The 18,872-nt window shown below is 39.1% G+C and overlaps 1 protein-coding gene across 3 annotated transcripts; it reads right to left on the bottom strand.

Annotated features, from left to right (window-relative positions):
- Nucleotides 1–962: 962 nt before the first annotated feature.
- LOC131780280 (uncharacterized) lies at nt 963–18,782 on the bottom strand. Of its 3 annotated transcripts, none has more exons than XM_066163919.1 (30): nt 17,227–17,458; nt 17,062–17,104; nt 16,903–16,956; nt 16,425–16,502; nt 15,782–15,887; nt 15,678–15,695; nt 15,471–15,538; nt 15,146–15,239; nt 13,892–13,961; nt 13,229–13,347; nt 12,727–12,866; nt 12,298–12,373; nt 12,077–12,130; nt 11,916–11,972; nt 11,583–11,668; nt 11,352–11,397; nt 10,948–11,005; nt 10,604–10,746; nt 9,693–9,774; nt 9,083–9,405; nt 5,934–8,728; nt 5,183–5,269; nt 4,223–4,287; nt 4,001–4,087; nt 3,339–3,431; nt 3,135–3,219; nt 2,497–2,606; nt 1,962–2,009; nt 1,439–1,558; nt 963–1,326 (listed from the first exon to the last, which is right to left on the bottom strand). In XM_066163919.1, exons 1-30 carry the CDS (start codon nt 17,328–17,330, stop codon nt 1,260–1,262), a joined length of 5,376 nt encoding a protein of 1,791 aa, XP_066020016.1. In that variant the 5' UTR covers nt 17,331–17,458; the 3' UTR covers nt 963–1,259. The 3 variants fall into 3 exon arrangements, with proteins under 3 accessions (XP_066020016.1, XP_066020017.1, XP_066020018.1); XM_066163920.1 differs by having other exon boundaries at nt 9,693–9,768; XM_066163921.1 differs by lacking the exon at nt 17,227–17,458 and adding an exon at nt 18,532–18,782 and having other exon boundaries at nt 964–1,326.
- Between the last annotated feature and the right edge of the window lie 90 nt (nt 18,783–18,872).

Below are 18,872 nucleotides of genomic sequence, written 5' to 3'. Positions count from 1 at the left end.
TTACCGAAGAATCTAATTTCAATACTATTGTGTGTACAGTTAAAACTTGTCAAAAAGAAGGAAGTGGAGTTTCGTTTTTAAGTTTTTTACACTCTCGAGCTTCTTCAACTCCTCGAAGAAGGAGTTCCACGCTGCTACAGTTCAATAACGAAAGGTCCGCTGACCGGAGTAGACTTGTGCATGGGATCTACAGTTTGACTTTTTTTTTCTTTTACTAGCGGACTAAATATCTGATCTTTTGACAAACTTTTTATCTACGTGTGAGGGGGCGAGATCTATAATGCCGAATGGAGTGCTGTGCCGAAACGAGCAAGTCTAGCGCTCCAAATCTTGTACTCTATTCAGCACAGACAGAAGACTTGATTATTTTCTCCTCTATTTTAAAACAATTCTTATAGTGTTAGTTCAGAGGATTTAGTATTGGATCAACTAACTATCCCCAAATTAATAGTTTTCTCTATTCTCATCACTTGTCTGGTCGATATTACATGGATATTGTAAGGAGAAATTATGTCTTGGTCACTCCTTGGAGTGAAAGGGTTAAGACAAACTGGTAACCAATTGAACTCTTGTAACACGGGGTATACATGCTGCTACTTATTGGTGCCAGTTAAAATGCGGGCAGGAAAATTCAGGACCTGCAATTTATCTTTTTAAACGTATTTGCCTGTCGCATTATTCCCTTCATCTTCTTGGACTACATTAAAGCACATCAAGGTAAAGAGGATTCGAATTATCGCGCTTGTATTTTGAATTCGAACTCGTGCATTGTTAACCTTGAATTTTGCGACAGTCTTACTGCCATCCAATTGCGTCACCAGTCAACAAGTCAACGTTTTTCTACTTCACGCACGATGAAATTTTTGACTATAAAAAAATGCAAGGCATAAAAAGGTTAAGAACGCAAAGACAACTCTTTCTGTATGGTACATTGATCCTTTAATTCGACCACCTTCTATTAAAATACTTGTGGCTTAACTAGGATCATACGCAATAATTTAAGCATTGGTATAAAATAAAGTCTTTTTTTGTGTCTGCTTTACAAAGAGAAGACGATACATTATCCTTTTGAAAAAGGAGAGAAATTTATTCATTGTAAATTTCACTGTAGTGTGCATACGAACTATGGATATTGCAAAAGAACAGCAGTAACTCTTAACCATGTACTGCTTTGCAAATGGCATATTTTACATTCGATGTTTCTATTGTTCCTTTCCTTGCAATGGTATAAATCAAGGTGCATCTACTCGCGTCTCCTATCATGAGGTGTCCGTCAGGAAGTGATGCTTCAGCAGCTCATCGGCCGAAGGCCGCCAATCTGGGTCCCTAAAATTAAAAAAAATGGGAGGGGTGATCAAAGCTGTTTTAATCATAAAGAACAAGAAAAAAAGCCGAAAAAACTCAGAAGAAGGCCTAATAATGCAACAAGGAAACCAACCTCGTGAGACACTTGCTGACAAAGTCTCGGGCAGCAGATGAGAAATCCTCACTAAGTTGTGGCACTGCTAAAGAACCACTTCCAATTGCAAAGATGGCTGCCATGGGAGGCATGTCAGACCTGGCAATAAAACAGAAGATGCAGCTAAATTACTACACTACATTTCTGAAAGCAACATAATACTTCGTTGTTATTTTGAAATTTAATACACGTACTACATGAAAGCTTTCCTTATTCCGAAACCGAAAAAACTGTATCAACGCCCCCAACACACATACACACAAACCGGACCCAGGTTGGATAACGCTATCCGCTGGATGAATCCCTATCCGGTGGAGAGCGCATTATGTTCCGTTCTCCATTCTTTATCCGTCAGATAGCGTCGTCCACTCTTTAAACAACTGGGCCAAACCTTATGAATCTCAGAATTTCCTTTGCTAGCAGGGAGTGTAATAAGTAAGTATGGTATATTCGAACATGATTCAGGTCATATCAGACAACAATGAAATCTTCGTGAACGCACCATGGAGGTTTTCCAGTTGCCATTTCAAAGACTGTGCAACCAACACTCCTGTTTAAAAAAAAAAACTCATTTTAAACAAAGAAAACAAAGCAATAGCAATTTAGAATCAGTCGACCAAATAGTCAATGAATAAAGCGGGTAGGTTTCTAAAGAAACTGTGGTGCTATAAACTGACTTGATAACGTCAATTGGCCACCGTAAAGAGTTTCAACACTGAAGTTTCGAAGTTAGCCCTTCGTCAGACGAATGCGCAGAATGAGGAGGCTCTGACGAGGGGAAACGTCAGCGTTGAAATTCTTAACGGTGGCCAATTTACCGCATCAAATCAGCTGGTAATACCAAATTATCCCAAATAGTCGATGGTTCGATTTTGGCTTTTATTAGAAAAAATCTCTAGAGTTGACTGACATTGGGTACACGCGGGCGTGCAATAATACCACATTGGATTACCAGCAAGACTTTTACTGGGAAGTAATTTCACAGAAATACCATACTAGCTATGTTAAGTTTTGTTGTAACTGATGATCACACTCACCAGATATCAGACTTACGGCCATGCCCAGTCTCCCGTATAACCTCTGGTGCCATCCAATATGGCGTACCCTTCATGGAGCGAAGGATGTTACTTCTACTCATGCTCAGATTCTGAAACAAAAGTAGTTGAATTTGAGGTCATGGTACTTTTTGGATCGCTTTAACGACAATGAAAGGGTTTTGAATACCGATATCGGATAATTCACCGGTTCACATTAAGAGTTCCTTCTCGGCGTAGAAGACACAGAACACGTGAAAATAGAACACCGCCTCATTAACCGTTTAACTTCCAAGATCTCATTAGTAATTCTCCTTTCTATCTGCTATACGATTCTTCTGATTTTACTTCTGAGAATTTGGTATTGGATCAACTAATAATCCTCTAATTGATATTTTTCTTGGTTCTCATCACTTGTCTTCTTGATTTTGTACTGATATTGTAAGGAGAAATTCTGTCTTGGTCATTTAGACTCCATTGGAGGAGAGAGCCACTGTGAAAGTAAAGTGTTTTGCCCAAAAACACGACACGATGACCCGGTCAGATCTCGAACCCAACTCTCTCGACCCCGAGTCCTGCGTGCTGAATACCAGGTCACCGCGTCCCCCACACCCTACTCTAAAGCAAGCAGCAAACCTTACCATGTAAAGACGTTTGGCACAACCAAAGTCGATCAACTTAAGGACGCCGCTTGGCATAATAAGAATATTACCACCCTTGATATCTCTGAGTAGCAAAAAGGATAAAGTAACATTAAATACATGAACACCCAAGAAAGAAAAAATAACCGTTAATGACGACAAACTGATATCAGACTTGGTGGAAGACGGGATTGACTCAAATACCTATGAATGACGTTGTTTCTATGGAGATAAGACACGCCCGACAGCAGCTGCTTCGTGTAACGACTAAACACGGGCTCGTCAAGGCAACCAAATCTGAAAAAGAAACAGGTAACAGAGTTATTATTTTATAAACTAGTGGAAGACTCGCTAGTGTCCAGTCATTAAATGATGTCCGCTTTCTACAGACCGGGTAAATTGCACGCTAACAGTTGACTGTTAAACTCCAAATGGGACAGACTGAGTAATGAGCAACCTTTCGAATTTGGCCGATATGGGATAATAAAATAACCCTTAGTAATCAGATCAGCGTAAACAGATGTTTACAGTATCTGTTTACAACTTCTGGTGAGATTAATCTTGATTCGCGGACTGCAATTTACTGATAATGAAAGGTGTTATTGTTTAAAGGGGCTGTACTATCACGATGGAAAACTTATGTGTCTAAAGAAACGATCAAAACATGCTGTGAAGCAATTGGGAATCTTCTTCTTCAATACCATTTTCATGGACACCACAATCTATAAAAGACTTAGTGTTTTCAAATGATGGAAACATCTTCCACAACTTTGAGGTCATAAAACTTAGAAGTTTGGATGTTAAGCACAGGAATAATAAGATCGGAGAGTTACTATGTCACTTTAAGTAGAAATTAGGAACCTTACCGTGCAAGTATGGAGGCAATGGACCCTCCTGGGACGAACTCCATGAAGATATTTACTACACCCCCATCTAAACATGTTCCAATGAACCTGAGAATGATGGTCAGAAAATTAATTAGCACAAGAAAAAACGTCAGACTGTTCAAGCTAGCAACTAGTCCCTCCTAATACAAAAAACAAATAAATAAATAATAAATAAATAAATAAAAATCGATCTGTACTCACTTGACGATGTTTTCGTGTTGTAACGATTTCAACAATGACACTTCTTCTTGGAGTTTCTCGTATTGCTAACATGAAAATAAAAGATGCAAGACGCTGAATATTGAAATAATTTCTAAATAAACTAACTAAGGAAATATAATGGCAGTTAGAGAGGGTACCATAAAGAGAATTTGGAAGTTTAAGGGTCAGTGATTTGCCTACCCTAATTAGACTTAAAAACGGGACATTGGAATTTCGACCCACTATACCATTCTTAGATAATTAAATTTTATCAACTGAGTTGATACTTGGCTACCGTAAAGAGTTCCTAGCTTTTAAACTTTTAGTTCCGAGTTTTTAGCTTTCGAAACTCTTTGCGGTGGTCAATTATGTTATTAATTCAGTCGATTGAACCAAATTATCTCGTAAAATCCCCACCGACGCAGCACCACAATTTCTTTAGAACCTTACCCCCAATGCTATTCTTAGCTTTGTGTAATAAAATTTACAATTTGCTTTTGCTTTTGTGAATCAATTAAAATCGATCCTTCCTCGGTGGTAGAAAGGAGAAAAAAGCCCGTTGCTGCAATACTCGGGTTTGTCGCACATGGAACGAATTACCTCTCAGCATTAAAGAATCTAACACCTTACCAGTCTTTCGCAAGAAATTGTTTAATAATTTTATGATAAGTTCAGTGCCAATTTTTTATTGCAAGACATTGTTTAACTATGTTTATGATAAGTTCAGTGCCTATCTTTTATTGTCATTATCTTATTTCTATAATGAGGTTAGAGTATTTTTAACACTAATTTTCTAACTAGGTAAATAATCAAGGCGGCTTATTTCAAGGAATCTTGTATTCTGTTTTGAGCTGACCTCAAATTGATTGAATTGACTTGTTCAATGTAATTAATTTGGAATTTGTATTAGTGTTAAAGTTTAAATTACTCAGCCGAAAAATTTGCAGAAAGTCAACGTACCTCTTCAGCCTCGTCAAAATTGCTGTGGTTGAGCTCCACTTGTTTGACAGCGATCATTTCTCCTGTGTTGGTGAGTCCGCACCAAACCTGCACAAAGACACCACAAAAAATGAGAGGATAAAACATTAGTGCTAAACAATTTACCAATGCTTTGAAGAAATATTGATACCAGATACCTTGATCTTAACCATGATGAGTATGGACGTTTTAACTGCTTCTATTTGATAAATTAAATGTTTAATGAAGCAAATGATATAATACACCGAGTCAAAATGGGATGGTTCCTTACTCTATTTACTTGATTTTGCACTTCAGAAGTATACTTTAATTCACTCAATACGTAATCCGGAGCTAAACCACAAGTACACTTTCAATCACATACTAATAAAAAGAACGACGAGATTTAAGTTTTTGACAAAAGATGACGTCAATTAGCGCAAGTACCGCGCTTATGCAGATTGTCTGAAATACGCTAAGAAAAGATCCTACACAACTATACTTTCATATGAACAATATACTCATAGTTCTGGATTTTGCCAACGGGTTTTCATCCATGGTTTGTAATCCATGACGCTCAGTGTCAGTAACTTACCGTTTGAACTACAAGGGTTGAGCAACTACGTTAATTACCTTTATTATACATAGATGAATTCCAATAGCTACACCAGAAACGTGAACAATGGTTCTGGATTTCGCTAACTAGTTTTCCTTGATAGTTTTTACTCCGTAAAGCCTAGTATCAGTAACTTACCGTTCCAAACGCGCCTTTTCCAAGTATGTTGCCCTTCTTCCAAACTATCTCCTCTTCACAGCTTGTGGAGGACTGGCTACGAGACGACGCACTGAGTCGACTTCGCACCACGTTTTCAGCGATTGAAGGAGCGAAACTTCCTATGGAGCCCTGGGAAATATTACCCAAACTTTCAAGCGAGATGTTAGACCGAGTGCGAATTGTAGAACTACTGCTACTACTGCTGCTGATGGATGACTTCTCTCTCGCCACTTGTTCGTAGTAATCAATTTCTACCGAATTTTCCGAGCGCATTTCTCGTTCCGGAGTCGGTGTTTCGGGACACGAAGAGTCACGTGGCGAAGAGAAGTATGTATCGCTACTGTTCAGCGAAGAGGCCGGAGAAAGAGGCCGAGGTGAGGCCGATCCCAAGCTGTTGTACGACGAGTCCGTATCCGAGTACTGCTCGGAGAATGAACTCGCTTCCGAAGATGTCCGCTCTTCACTCGGTAAATCTGACTCGCCTAATATCTTAGAAGGGAAGTCTCTGGAATACCGGTAACTCAAAAGTGATTCTTCCCCGGTACTGATTTGTGATAAATTAGACGCTGCACGAAACGTCTCATCTGGCGAGAAGTTCTTAGTAGTTTGATTGTGCGAAACAGAAGTCTGATCCACTGAATCTGTCCTACCACTTTCTCTTTGCTCTTCCAAACTAAGCTCGCGTTTAACAATGGCCTCCATAGCGTCGTCAGCTTCATCTTGCACAACCTGATGTTTTGCACCAACCCCTTTCACACCCACAACACTCTCTGTATCTCTTGCAATACCTTCTTCCGCAAAATCATGTGGCTGCTTCGTAACCCTGCCACCTCGAGGTTGTGTAACAAGAGCTTCAGTACTCTCTGCATCGGATCCCGAATCAGAAACCACGTCGAATTTCCCAAACCTAAGCCGAGGGACACACATCCCAATCAAACTACTAAACATTCCACCGTCCACAACATCGAATCCACCTTCTTCCACCATTCCCGCAGAATCCTTCCCAGCTCCTATAACCGCCACATCAGGGCCCTTTTCGCTTTGCTGCTGAGAGGCAACGACTTGTGCGGTACCCTCTGTGTTCTGAGGAGTACCCAGTGTACTTCGAGGCGACTCTGGTATTGGGCTAAGAATTGGATGTTTTCCTTTAAACATGCTGAAAGGGCGGAAGGTGGACAGATAGTCCATGGATTCCTCGGCTACGTCCAAACCTCCCTGGGATATCGTCCTTAGCCCGAGTTCCTCCTGGGCGTCCCTTTGCTGCACTGTGACCATTTTAATGTCACTTTTCTTTTTAGCCTTTCCTTTCTTTTTACCGCCTTTAATGTTTTGTTCGGGTACTTTGCTCTTCGTCCTAGGCTTAGTTTTGCAAGTATTCCCTGTTTTTCCTCCACATTTCTTTCCTTTTTTACCCAATGTGTGTTTTTTATTCCCCATCCTGTTGTCGTCCGCGGGGCCAATCGGGGGATGTACAGCGGATTTGTCCACGGGTGGCACAGGTGATGGGAAAGGGTTTGTGATTTTAACACCACTCGAACCAGGTTCTTCTACTCTGGGTGTTGCCCATGCATGTTTCGGCGGACTAGGTTCTACAGGTGCCTTGGAAATTGTACCATCGCGATCTTTGTCTGAGTTGGTCTCTCGCACAAACGGCTGTTTTACGGCTTGACCTGGTACGTTTTGATGAGCTTCGACCAGGTGCTTTTCGTTTTCTTCGAAATTTTTCAGTGTTGGTTTAACTGTGCCTTCCACAGGCAAGTGATTAGAAATATCATTTTCGGAAAACGATTTTAGAACAATGTCAGTTCCGTTTCTCGCTGATGATTGACTTTTGGAATAGGAAGATGCACGTGGAGAAGAGGCGTACTCATTCGCTGGCCGAGAAACTAGGGTAGATTCTATCAAAGAACTTGTCTCGCCTATTGTCTTAACGACGCCTGTAGCACCACTTGCTTTGTTCAAAGTGTTATCAGTTGAAGGAGAAGACACGTCTTTCTTTACAATTGTACACGAGCACAAGCCAGTGTTATTGTCACAAACACAAGAGACATCATAACCTGTCATGTCCGAGGAAGAAGGAAGGACAGATTTGCTTAGAACAAGAGCTTTGCTATCGCCGCCCTCCATAACAGAAGAACTCACATCAGATTGTTCGCTCTGAGGATGAGGTTCTCCATTGCTTCGCTCGGTGATCCTATCTTTAGAATTTTTCCTCCCATTCGTTATCGAGGCACCATCTCGAAGTCCATTTTCCATTCCACTCAAATTTTTCAAAGCAGAAGCTTTTCTTTTGTCGGTAAATGGGATCCAGAAAACATCTTCACTTGAACGGCGGCGTGGTTGGCATGATTCACAAATTTCTTTGTCAGCGTTAGATGAGACAGACCCTCTTTTTGATTTGGTTGTTTCGGTAACAGAATCTCCACATAGTGAGCACTGGCCTGTGGCTAAAGCTTCTAAGTTAGTAAGATCGATGTAAAATTTTGTCCCATTTGATGACGATTCTCCAACTGTTGGAGCACTGGTTGGTCCATTCTTTTCCGCGCTACTTCCATCCACGGGAATCCAAAACGTAGGGCGTGAATCTGATTCAAACGTTCGTGTCATAACTGATTCGTTATCTTTTTTCGTTGTGTCGGATTCCAGTTCAACGTCCTCTTGACTATTGCATGACACACTACGCGGGGACGGAGGAGGTGGTGTGACTTCTCTCACCCCGGAAAAAACTAATGATGAAGCTTTGTCATTGTTTAGGCCTTGTTTTGTGAGCAGATCTGAAAAAAAAAAAATAACAGCAATAAAAAATGACTATCTAAATCAGGCTAATTTAAAAAATAACACCCAATCTAGTAACGATGAATCAGGAGAATTATTGCCGGGAACGTTACTTAAAATCCGTTCATAGGAGTACTCCGTTACTCTGTTGTCTTCATTACTTATTGTGGCAAATTCACGTTAAATTTTTAAAAACCTTGGAATTGGTCAAGCAGGTCTCTCATCTAACTTAAAACTCTAAACCTCGTGAGCTTTCTCATAGTCAGCAAAGAATAAGCATTACTGAAACATGAAAAATAAAATAATTTGCTCTCCGTAAAAAGCCTTAAAAGAGCACTTATGAAGAGACTCACCCAGATCGATGACCTCCGGTGTTAAAGTCATGTTCTCTATGACCATTTCTGGCGTCGCAATGGATCGAAGTTCTGGTGTCAGGGCTCTTTTCCCTCCAAGCGGAGGCACTCGTGAGGGCAGCGCCAATCTAGAACTTGGCACCTGGCTTTCAGAGGACGATCGAAGACGCGCTTCATTGCCAGGCGTTCCAGGCGGTGATAACTTTCGTTGATATGAGAGGACTGGGCTCGACAGTCGATGATGTAAGCGATAGCTGGGAGGAACTGGTGACTGAAGTGATGTCTTTCTCTTACGTATCACTGGTTTTGCATTACGCAAGTTTCTGTGGAGACGAACGAAAATCAAACTTTAAAAATACCATAAAATTTTTTCCCAAAAATCACAGCTTTTAGTTTGTAAGGATTAATTCATGCTTAGAGCTTTTCATTTCCTCCGTTTATAAAGTGTTGAGCAGTAAACCACGCAATTCAGTAGCTTCAAAATTTTGGCCTAAATTTTCTTCATCTTTGATCAGCACTCCTCTTTGGCACCGCTTCAGTATCTGTAAACAAGCAAACAAAAACAACACTGAAAAAAGAAACAAATACAGGTTTGATTTCATTACTTTACCTGACATTTTTCAGTTCAATGTTGAGAACTGATACGACTGGCCGCAGTGCTTCTGAAGATCGTTCGTCTTTTAATCCTGGACCTAAATCAAAATAAATACGTCACGGAATCATACCGACAGATGATGCGCTTTTCGATTGAGTGTCGCAGAACCAGAACCACGTAATTAAAACGGCCAATCAGAGAAAAGGAAAATACCCGAAAAAGCCAATCAGAATTCAAAGCAAAACAAGCAAACTGCTCAAAGCGCGGGAAAACAAGAAAACTGCTCAAAGCGCGGGAAAACAAGAAAACTGCTCAAAGCGCGGGAAAACAAGAAAACTGCTCAAAGCGCGGGAAAACAAGCAAACTGCTTAAAAGCGCGGGAAAACGTGGGCCTTCGAGTCGTGATTGTTTTGCTTTGCATCTGGTTGGTTAAGAATTTCTGGACCAATCACAGAGCGAATCAAAGAAAAACCAAGGCAATCCCGGATAACTTTGGACACTCACTAGAAGATTGCCCTTTTAATTTAAAAACAAAACTTAATCCGTGTACTCTCTTGAAAAGTTTTCATTTGGGAGTCGAAGTAATCCGGGATCGCAATAGGTTTCCTTAACTTATCGCTATGATTGTTCCAGAGAATTTGCGCCACCTCTCATTCAGTCAGATGAAAACTGAAACCAATCGTGACTTAGTCATTCACGTTTTCCCGCGTTCCAGGAGGTTTTTTTATTTTCCAATTACATGAATTCTTAATTGACCGCCTTTTTCTTATAAGTGATACTTTGCTTTATGATTTAAATTAGACATGCGCTCTGAAGTCTTTCATAACCCTTAAACTTCAAGAAGTACTTAACACGTTACTTATTCCCATAATTTTGATACATTGTTGCAAGAACAGTAGATAAAGCGCATCAAACAATTCACAAACCTGTAAACTCTTGTTTACCAAGCTTCCCTCTACCAATCAACCCAGAGCTGGCCCTGGAACTAGGGGATAACTCGGGTTTTAGAGCCGACGGAATTTTAGGCATACGCAGGTCAGACGCTTTTCGTGATACGGGATGGCTTGTTCTACACATAAAACATACAAAAAGAACGACATGGACGTAAGTAAATAGTACAACAAATGTATGAACAACTGAATACACTTGTACACTGATCTACTGGCTATAAGGCAACCAAGAGACCAAGAGAACGCAGGATCACTGGATGTAACACAACTGCTTGAAAGACAAGGGACAGTTATAAAAAGCGTGTTTATAATCATTATACCTTTCTTCAGGTACAGAAATCTCCTCTAAGGAACCCTGTGACCTTTTCTTCAGTTTTCCTGGGGGGAAAGAGAGAACGAGCCTTGTAAACAGATACAATAAATATTGGTAAAACACCAACGCAAAGCAACAATCGTTACGTTTACGTTGTTAACTCAGAAATATATGTGACCTGCACAATTTGCCTAGTTGTCGATAAAACTGCAAATTTTGCCAATACAAAAGATGTAGTTGGTAGGTGAAGTAAAAACAAAAAACTATTCGATGTAACACTAGAAACTGTACTTGTGGCCCATGTAAGTCCTGCGTACAACTAAAAATGCTCTTTAATCCGTGCGTTTCTTCAAGGGATGGGTGGTGCATATCTAAACTATATGACTGCAGAAACCTTTTCCTTCAACTTACGCTCTTTTCCTTGTGAAGGCGCAGTGTTGACTCGAGAAATTAAATCCTACAAAATGGTAGATACAAAAACAGCGTATAAAATCAAACATGAGCAGTTTTGAACCAATTATAGTGATTATAACGATATTTCACGATTTATGTCGTTGTTCATGTACTTTGACAGAAAAAGTATTCATATCTAACAACTTTGCACCCAGAGGCATGTTTGTTGGGTTGCATCGGAAAACTTACAGCACTTAAAAGATTGCTTTTCTTCTGTTCAGTGGTGTCAAGTTTGGTTGGAGCTGACTCTTGTTCATTCTTAGGTGGGGCCGGAGCTAAATGGTATCATAAAAAAAGATTCCAATGAAAATGTAAACACAATGAGGAAATTACAAAAATATACGTATATTGGACCAAGCATCTAAAACAATGATAACAATCTGAAAGTAAGGGAGGCAAACCGTTAACCTTTCGGTTATTGATAGGGAATCACCAGACTACACAGTAATAATCATGCTACAGTTTTTCATGATTAAATCAATTTTTTTTTTTTCATAAAAACACACATGCCATCCTACTTACCTGAATAGATCCGCTGCAAGTGGTTTTTATTTCCATGGGTTTGCCCTGCCCACGCCTCTGTAAGAAAAAGGAGGCAATTAATAAAATAATTGAGTGAACGTTGTTAAGAAAACACATTTTAATGGCAATCCTTCTCAGTTAAATTTATAAATTGAAGTTACCTTTTAGAGCCTGTTTCACTCTTTTGCCTTTGGCTACATCAACAGGAGAAAGTCCTACAAGAGAAAAAACAAATCAAGACTTCAGGTACAGATAACGGTGAAAGTCAAGTCAGCCAACAAGTTGGAAAGCCTGCCCTGCCTTAAATGCCATGAAACACTTCGGTTATCATGGTTTAAGTCAGTGCTAGTAAACTTCAAATTGATCATCATGTTACACTAACCATTATCATCTGTGATGGTAACATCAGCTCCATGATATAGAAGGGTATCAGAGACTTGCTCAAATCCATGTGAAGCCTGTTTTATTCCAAGAATAATAAAACTAAAAAATAGCACCAATAATAGGAGGCAAAAATTATTTGCCCCAGTAAAAGGGTCTTAAAATGACAGTGATTAACAGAGATCTACTTCAGATCTATTTATAGGGCCTCCTATGCTCACTGACAGCTCACAGTTTGCTTAAGATTCTTATTTAATCCCTTCTAATTGGTCACAACTGCCTATTTTGCAATAGTCACCCATGCCAAAGGGCTAAATTCAAAACTATAGTGCATGTACAGTACCAATGCAATTTTATTGATCACAAGTTGGAGTTCCTCCAGATGTCTCTAAAGCAAAAAGTGGTCAAAAACTAATTGTTTTATTCTTACAGCTATGTGAAGAGGAGTCTTTCCAACATGTCCCTTGGCATTGACATTGGCACCTCCTTCAATCAGGGCCAGCAAAATGGGCTGATTGTCCACTCTTGTTGCCCAGTGCAGGGGGGAGTAGCTGAATCTATCTGGTACATCTGTAGGAGGCAGGATCAAGAAAATAATTTAAAAATGTTATATTGTTTCTTTTGGTTGGGAGGCAGACAGGCAAACAGACATAATGAATCAAGGGGGTAAGTTTCTTAAGAAACTGTGGTCTTACGTCTGTGTGGCGGGGGGGTTTGGTATAACAAGAAAATTTGGTTTCATCAGCTGCATTGATAATGAAAACTGGCCAACCCAAAGAGCTGACATTTCGAGCATTGGCCCTTACTCATGGCGACAGACTGGTAAACTGAATTCTGGATTTCAATTTAAAAGAAAAAATAAGTTTCTTCATATATTCTGTATTTCCAAACCAATGGTGTTCTATTCTGAGTAAAACATTTTGATAACTCACCAATCTCACTGGCTCCCTCCTGTATCAGGACATTAATGACACCCTGAGCATGGCTTCCTTTTCCGTGGGCAGCAAAATGAAGAGGTCTTTTACCTTCACTATCTCTGGCTCCACAATCGCTATAAGTTTACATTATACATTGAGCACATGTCTACTGTGCAATTCAATTTGTACTTGGTAGATGTACAAAATTTAATGTAACCAACATGTAGGTAACATGTAGGTAACATTTCTGAGAAAGTACTGAGTATGGGATATATTATATATTTTTTTTCTCAAGGAATCAACTTGAAGCAATTCAAAATCACAGAGTACCGACTTCAGGTTTTGTACAGATCTTAGCAATTTAAACAATACTCATGATTTATGGGACTCTCTCCAAATTTCCCTATTTTCTTCAAGAATTCATTACTCTGGGCAAGTAGTGGAGGTTATAAATGTACAACACTTACTATATAAAGCTCAGAAAACTGTGACCACTTTTAATTTGATTCTGTGGGTCAGTTATGTACTGGTTAATCATAATGGACTTCAAGATACACATTTAAACATCAAAATCTTTTGGTTTTGTTTCCCACAACATAACATTGGCTTCTGTTGTAACATACTGACATGCACAGTTTTCTCAGTTTCACAGTAAAAATAACGGTTACTGTGACTTACGCATTGTGGGCTATCAGTTCCCTGACAACTTCAACTGGGTGATAGGAATTCTCCATAACAGCCTTTTCAACTAAAGGATTAAAGGAGATTTATCAGTTTAAGAGGGTGATGTTTAGGTACTAAAAACTGCATGACTGAATCTAGGTACCAAGAACTATAAGATGCACATTTTTTATCACAGAAAGGAAAACTTTCTCATTCATTAGCTATTAGGCTGCTTTATAATTATGGTAATGAACTGAGTGGAGTGCAATTTGGGCTGAAATCATACACGTGATTTCAAAATCAAAGTGCGCAAAGCGAGTTCGATTTGAAATCACAAGTATGATTTCAGACCAAAATTGCACAACACAAGGTTCAATAGTCCATTTTACAGTTGTGTGCTTGGTTGCCAAGCCTTTGTACAGGAATGAGGCTAAGGGTGACCTTGTTATGATACAAACCTTGCTGCTTTTCAAATGCAAATTACTTTGTTATCATGCAAACTAGATACTGGTCTCTATCACAACAAGGTCACCTTCAGCCTCACTCCAAATCAAAGGCTTGGCAACTAAGTACACAACTGTAAAATGGCCTATTACCACTTTATTACATCCATTTTGAAATTGCCCAAATACAAGACTTGGTCAGTTCAAATATTTTATTAATGCAGTACCGAGCTGGTTTGAGATTAAATTCATCCATTTTTTTGGAGGGAAAAAAAGAGGTTTGGAAACAAAAGTTGCAAAATTTGTCACATGATCCTCTTTGTCTTTCATTTCCTGCAATTTGATTCAGGTTACTTTAAACAAGCCTTGAAATCTGATTGGTTGCTGTTTTTAGTGTGGCCTGCTCATTGGCTGGGAAAAAGATGAGATTTAAAGCAAAAAATGGTGCGATTCATGAATAAATTGCACCAATTAGAGCCAATCAGATTACAGGGACCACCAGTGATTTCAAAATGGGTGTAATAATCTCCAAATATTCTTTGTGCTCTACAAAACCTGTCATTAGCTTATTGAACATCTACTGTAAAAGTTAGGTGATTGTGTTAACTGATTTTTATGGTGAGAGCAGCAACCCGAGGACTTTTGTGGGTAGGGGTGACAGAAATTTCCACAACCTCAGGTGGAAGTCACTATCAGAGTCATCTCTACTAAGTTTGTTGCAATGTCAGCCACCAATACCAGAACCACCTTCTAGGGATTACCCTTACCAGAAGGATTTGACTCTACAAGGTGTTGACAAACCAGTTATTGCAATAAATTACCTTACTTTTTTCAAAGAGATTTATATCTCTAGTGACAAGCAAAAGAGGTGTCAATCCATCAGCATTCTTGCAGTTTACATCCAGCTCAGCCTTAGATGACTACAACAGAGATCATTATTAAATAAACAAGATGAAAAAAGACTTCATGATTGTGAGCTCTATTATGATTATCTAAGATGTAAGCAAGTTTATGATATAAACCAAATCCAAAAACTTTCAATTATAATACTTTGAAGTACTAAAGTACTATGTCACCGAACCAAGTGAAACATCTTTTGTTGCAGCTTAGCTAAGTGTAGATTACATTTTGCAAAAGGCTCCCACACTTACCAGCAGTTTCTTGACAAGTTGAAAATTTCCTTGCCAAGCTGCTTGCAGTAAATGGCGAGAGGAATATCCTGGGTACAAGAAAGATATATGCTTTTAATACATGTATCTACAAATGCTTTAAATTAGCATCAGTTTCCAAAAATCAAAACAAAATATCAATGTGTATAATCTTTACAGTGTAAATGTTAAAATTAATCGTCAACATACCTTGCCTTGCCACAGAACCTAAGAGGTGAGACAAAATATCACATTAGGAAAAACCACATCAAGTTTGGACCAGAAAATTATTTAAAAACACATAGCCAACATACCCAGCAGGAGTGGTCTCATAGAATCAGTTGCAACATCAAGCACTGTCTCCCCTTTCTTGTTATGTAAAGTGATGTCTGCTCCATAGTTTAACAACAGCGACACCACCTGAAGCAGAAAAATACCTGTTTGTTACTGGAAACTCTCTCCTTACAATAGCCTCCTTTCAACAAACAGTTCAAATCCAACCCTTTTGCACCCCTCTTATAATTCATCCCTCTTTGTCCTCTTTAAAGTAGAGACAAAATCTGTCCCTGTGACTGATGCCATTACAACCTTAAAAAAGCACTGGCTTCAGCAAGTTGACTTCAACAACTTTGCTGAAAAGTATTTAGATCATATAGTAGTAAACAAGTCTCTCCTGTTATCCTAGTGTATCCTTGTGATACAACAAGAGTCTGGAATTGAAATCACATGGTTTCACTTTCTAGTTCTACAGCTTCCGAGCTATGATTCCAAATTGCACCTTAAGAGCTTTACAAAAAGTCTGCTGCATATACATGCATTTGCCTTACTCTGGAGACTAGAGCAATTAAGTTTTATCTTCTTTATCCTCAAGGGTTCAAAACAATATCAGTATAAAATTCCTAAATGATGCTGTTTGACGCCATTGTATATCGGCCCTAATTGATCTTACATCATTACCTTTTCGTGTGCGTTCATGGCTGCAAGCATAATAGCGGTGAAACCTTCTTCTCTATCTTTTACATCAACATTCACTGACTAGAAAAGGACAGAAAATTAAATTAAGGAGCGGAGGTTGTGTTGTTTATTTCATAGCAGAATCATGCTACTAGCTGCCAAAAGAAACGGAAAGCTGATCAAAATACAAGCATTCCAATTTGTAGACAGTTGGTGTAAATGTAAATGTAAATGATGGAAATAAGTGTACCTTTAAAAAGTGATGAAATGGCTTTGTGCTCGAGGTCACAAGAAGTTCGAAATATTAACTTACTTCCCTCAAGCCAGGTTCTACCATAGCATTATCGATGATAGGGAGAGTCAAAACATATTCTTAAGAAGGCGGAAGGTGTTTGGATTTAAGTAAATATGAGTAAGGGGTTGCCACAAAAAGAGACGCTTAAGCTTATTTCTTTTGTGTTAATTTAATTGCCATGCTTACCGAATTTCTCGATGTGCGAGCGAGAAAGTTCTGTACCCTCTCGATGTCACCATTCTGCAAGGTGAGAAGGTCGTTAGCATCTCGAAGCAAATGTAAACAGCTGATCGAGAGAGAAAAATAGCGTATACAGCAATCAGAACGGACGCCGTAGAAACTTACCTTGGCTGCATTCAAGAACAGTTCGTTGAGATAATCGTCAGCCCTGGGAAAATACAAGAGCACTTTTGATGTCGAACGGAAAATTTTAAATAGATACAATAGCTGATAGGAAACAGTGAAACAGGAAATTCGAGTGAATTGATCTGATCTATATTTATAATTTACCGTCCATCGTTGAATAGTCTCGAACTTATATCGTAGTAGTGTCGCATGCAGTCTTTTCTTCGGCGAGCGCGAGTAGATTGGCAAGAGAAACCTCCCTTAGTCATTGCACCGATGGTTAAAGATAGAGGAAAACCGCCGTTTGTTTGGACTCCATTGGCGGAAAATCAGCGTGAACGTAGGCGCTTTTCGGCCATTAAAAACCCCGATATTCCAACAACAATATAACAACAGATCTCTGGCTTCTAAGTGATTCCCATAATTCAACTTTGTATACTTCGCTACACCATGGCAATAGCCAATCAGAGAGCGGCATTTCAACATTTCTGTTAGATTATGTCATTTTCCCGCAAAACATCCAAATTTTACGTCTTTAGTGCCTTCATTGATAGCTTTTGTCGTACATATGCAAATTTACTTATTTTTATTGTTGGTTGATCTAAGAGTAAACTCGCGTGAGAATATATTACAAACAAATTACTTGAAATTTCATTTCGAAGTTTACCTACAATTTTCTTTAAATCCTATTGCTGCTGATGACTTCTTAGTGCTGAAGTTAACTGTCTCGATCGATCATCAACAACATTATTCTAGTATAATCGGCTCGAACAAGCACAAAGTTTGACTCAACAGATTAGAGGCCAAAGGCTATTTTCATATATATTGTACTAACTCAGCAACATAAATAACAACAACATGAGAAAGAAACTTGTCTAAGGTCATTTTTTGATAGCAACGACGTTGGCAATTTATGCATGGCTCGCGTGAGCACCGAGTGTTTATGAATAATAATTTCGCGAAGTCATTACATTTTGTGATAAATTGTTACTAAAAACTTTGCTATAAGGACTTCATCTCGACGATAACAGGGTCTTCAAAATTTCGACAACTTTCACACGAAGACTTTCACGTAAGGATTCATCGTAAAACCATCCTTACGGCAACCATCACCAAAAGTGCTTGATCCAATACAAGTCACGCAAAGTTATTACGCTCGGAGTTAACAAACATGGAAAGAAACTGTTACAAATGTTTCTGGAAAAACGATTAGGAACGGTTAATCAACGAAATATTTTCTTTACGCCCCCTTACTTATCTTCCATGTACAATTTTGTATTTCATTCGTCTTTAATTTCAACTTTTAACTTCCTTGAAGGCAATATCGCGAGGAACAGTTAAGTCGTTGCTCATCGACCAATGTTTCAGATATCATTTTGATTCTTTTTCTTTTCACCGCTTCATACTCTCAGAGCAACGAGGATATACGGTGAATTCCTGTAAAATGAATTGAATATAAAGAATACTCACTTTTTCAGCGGTATCGGGTTTTGCAGCCTGAAATACGGCATTGTATCTGACCGCCCAGGAAATCAATATAACGTGTATTTAACTGCCAAGAGAGTATACCACTGCTTTGCCTCAAGAGAGTATTTCTCTGCTATTGCGATCAGTCTAAATCCTGATCTTCTCATGACGAACACAACTTGCTAAGTCCTTAGATCTACTCGGTGATAATTTGCAATTGTTTCCTTATTTCTACAATTCGGTATTATGATTGGTAAGTCTTCCGTGAAAGCTTCAGCTTGGGAGGACACGAAATAATCGTTCCTATTTCCATGAAAATGGTACGTGTCGTCAGCAGTCACGTT

Source organism: Pocillopora verrucosa, chromosome 3, assembly GCF_036669915.1.
Source record: "Pocillopora verrucosa isolate sample1 chromosome 3, ASM3666991v2, whole genome shotgun sequence".
NCBI lineage: Eukaryota > Metazoa > Cnidaria > Anthozoa > Scleractinia > Pocilloporidae > Pocillopora > Pocillopora verrucosa.
Note: the sequence above shows the minus strand (reverse complement) of the source record. Positions and strands in the feature narration are given on the sequence as shown.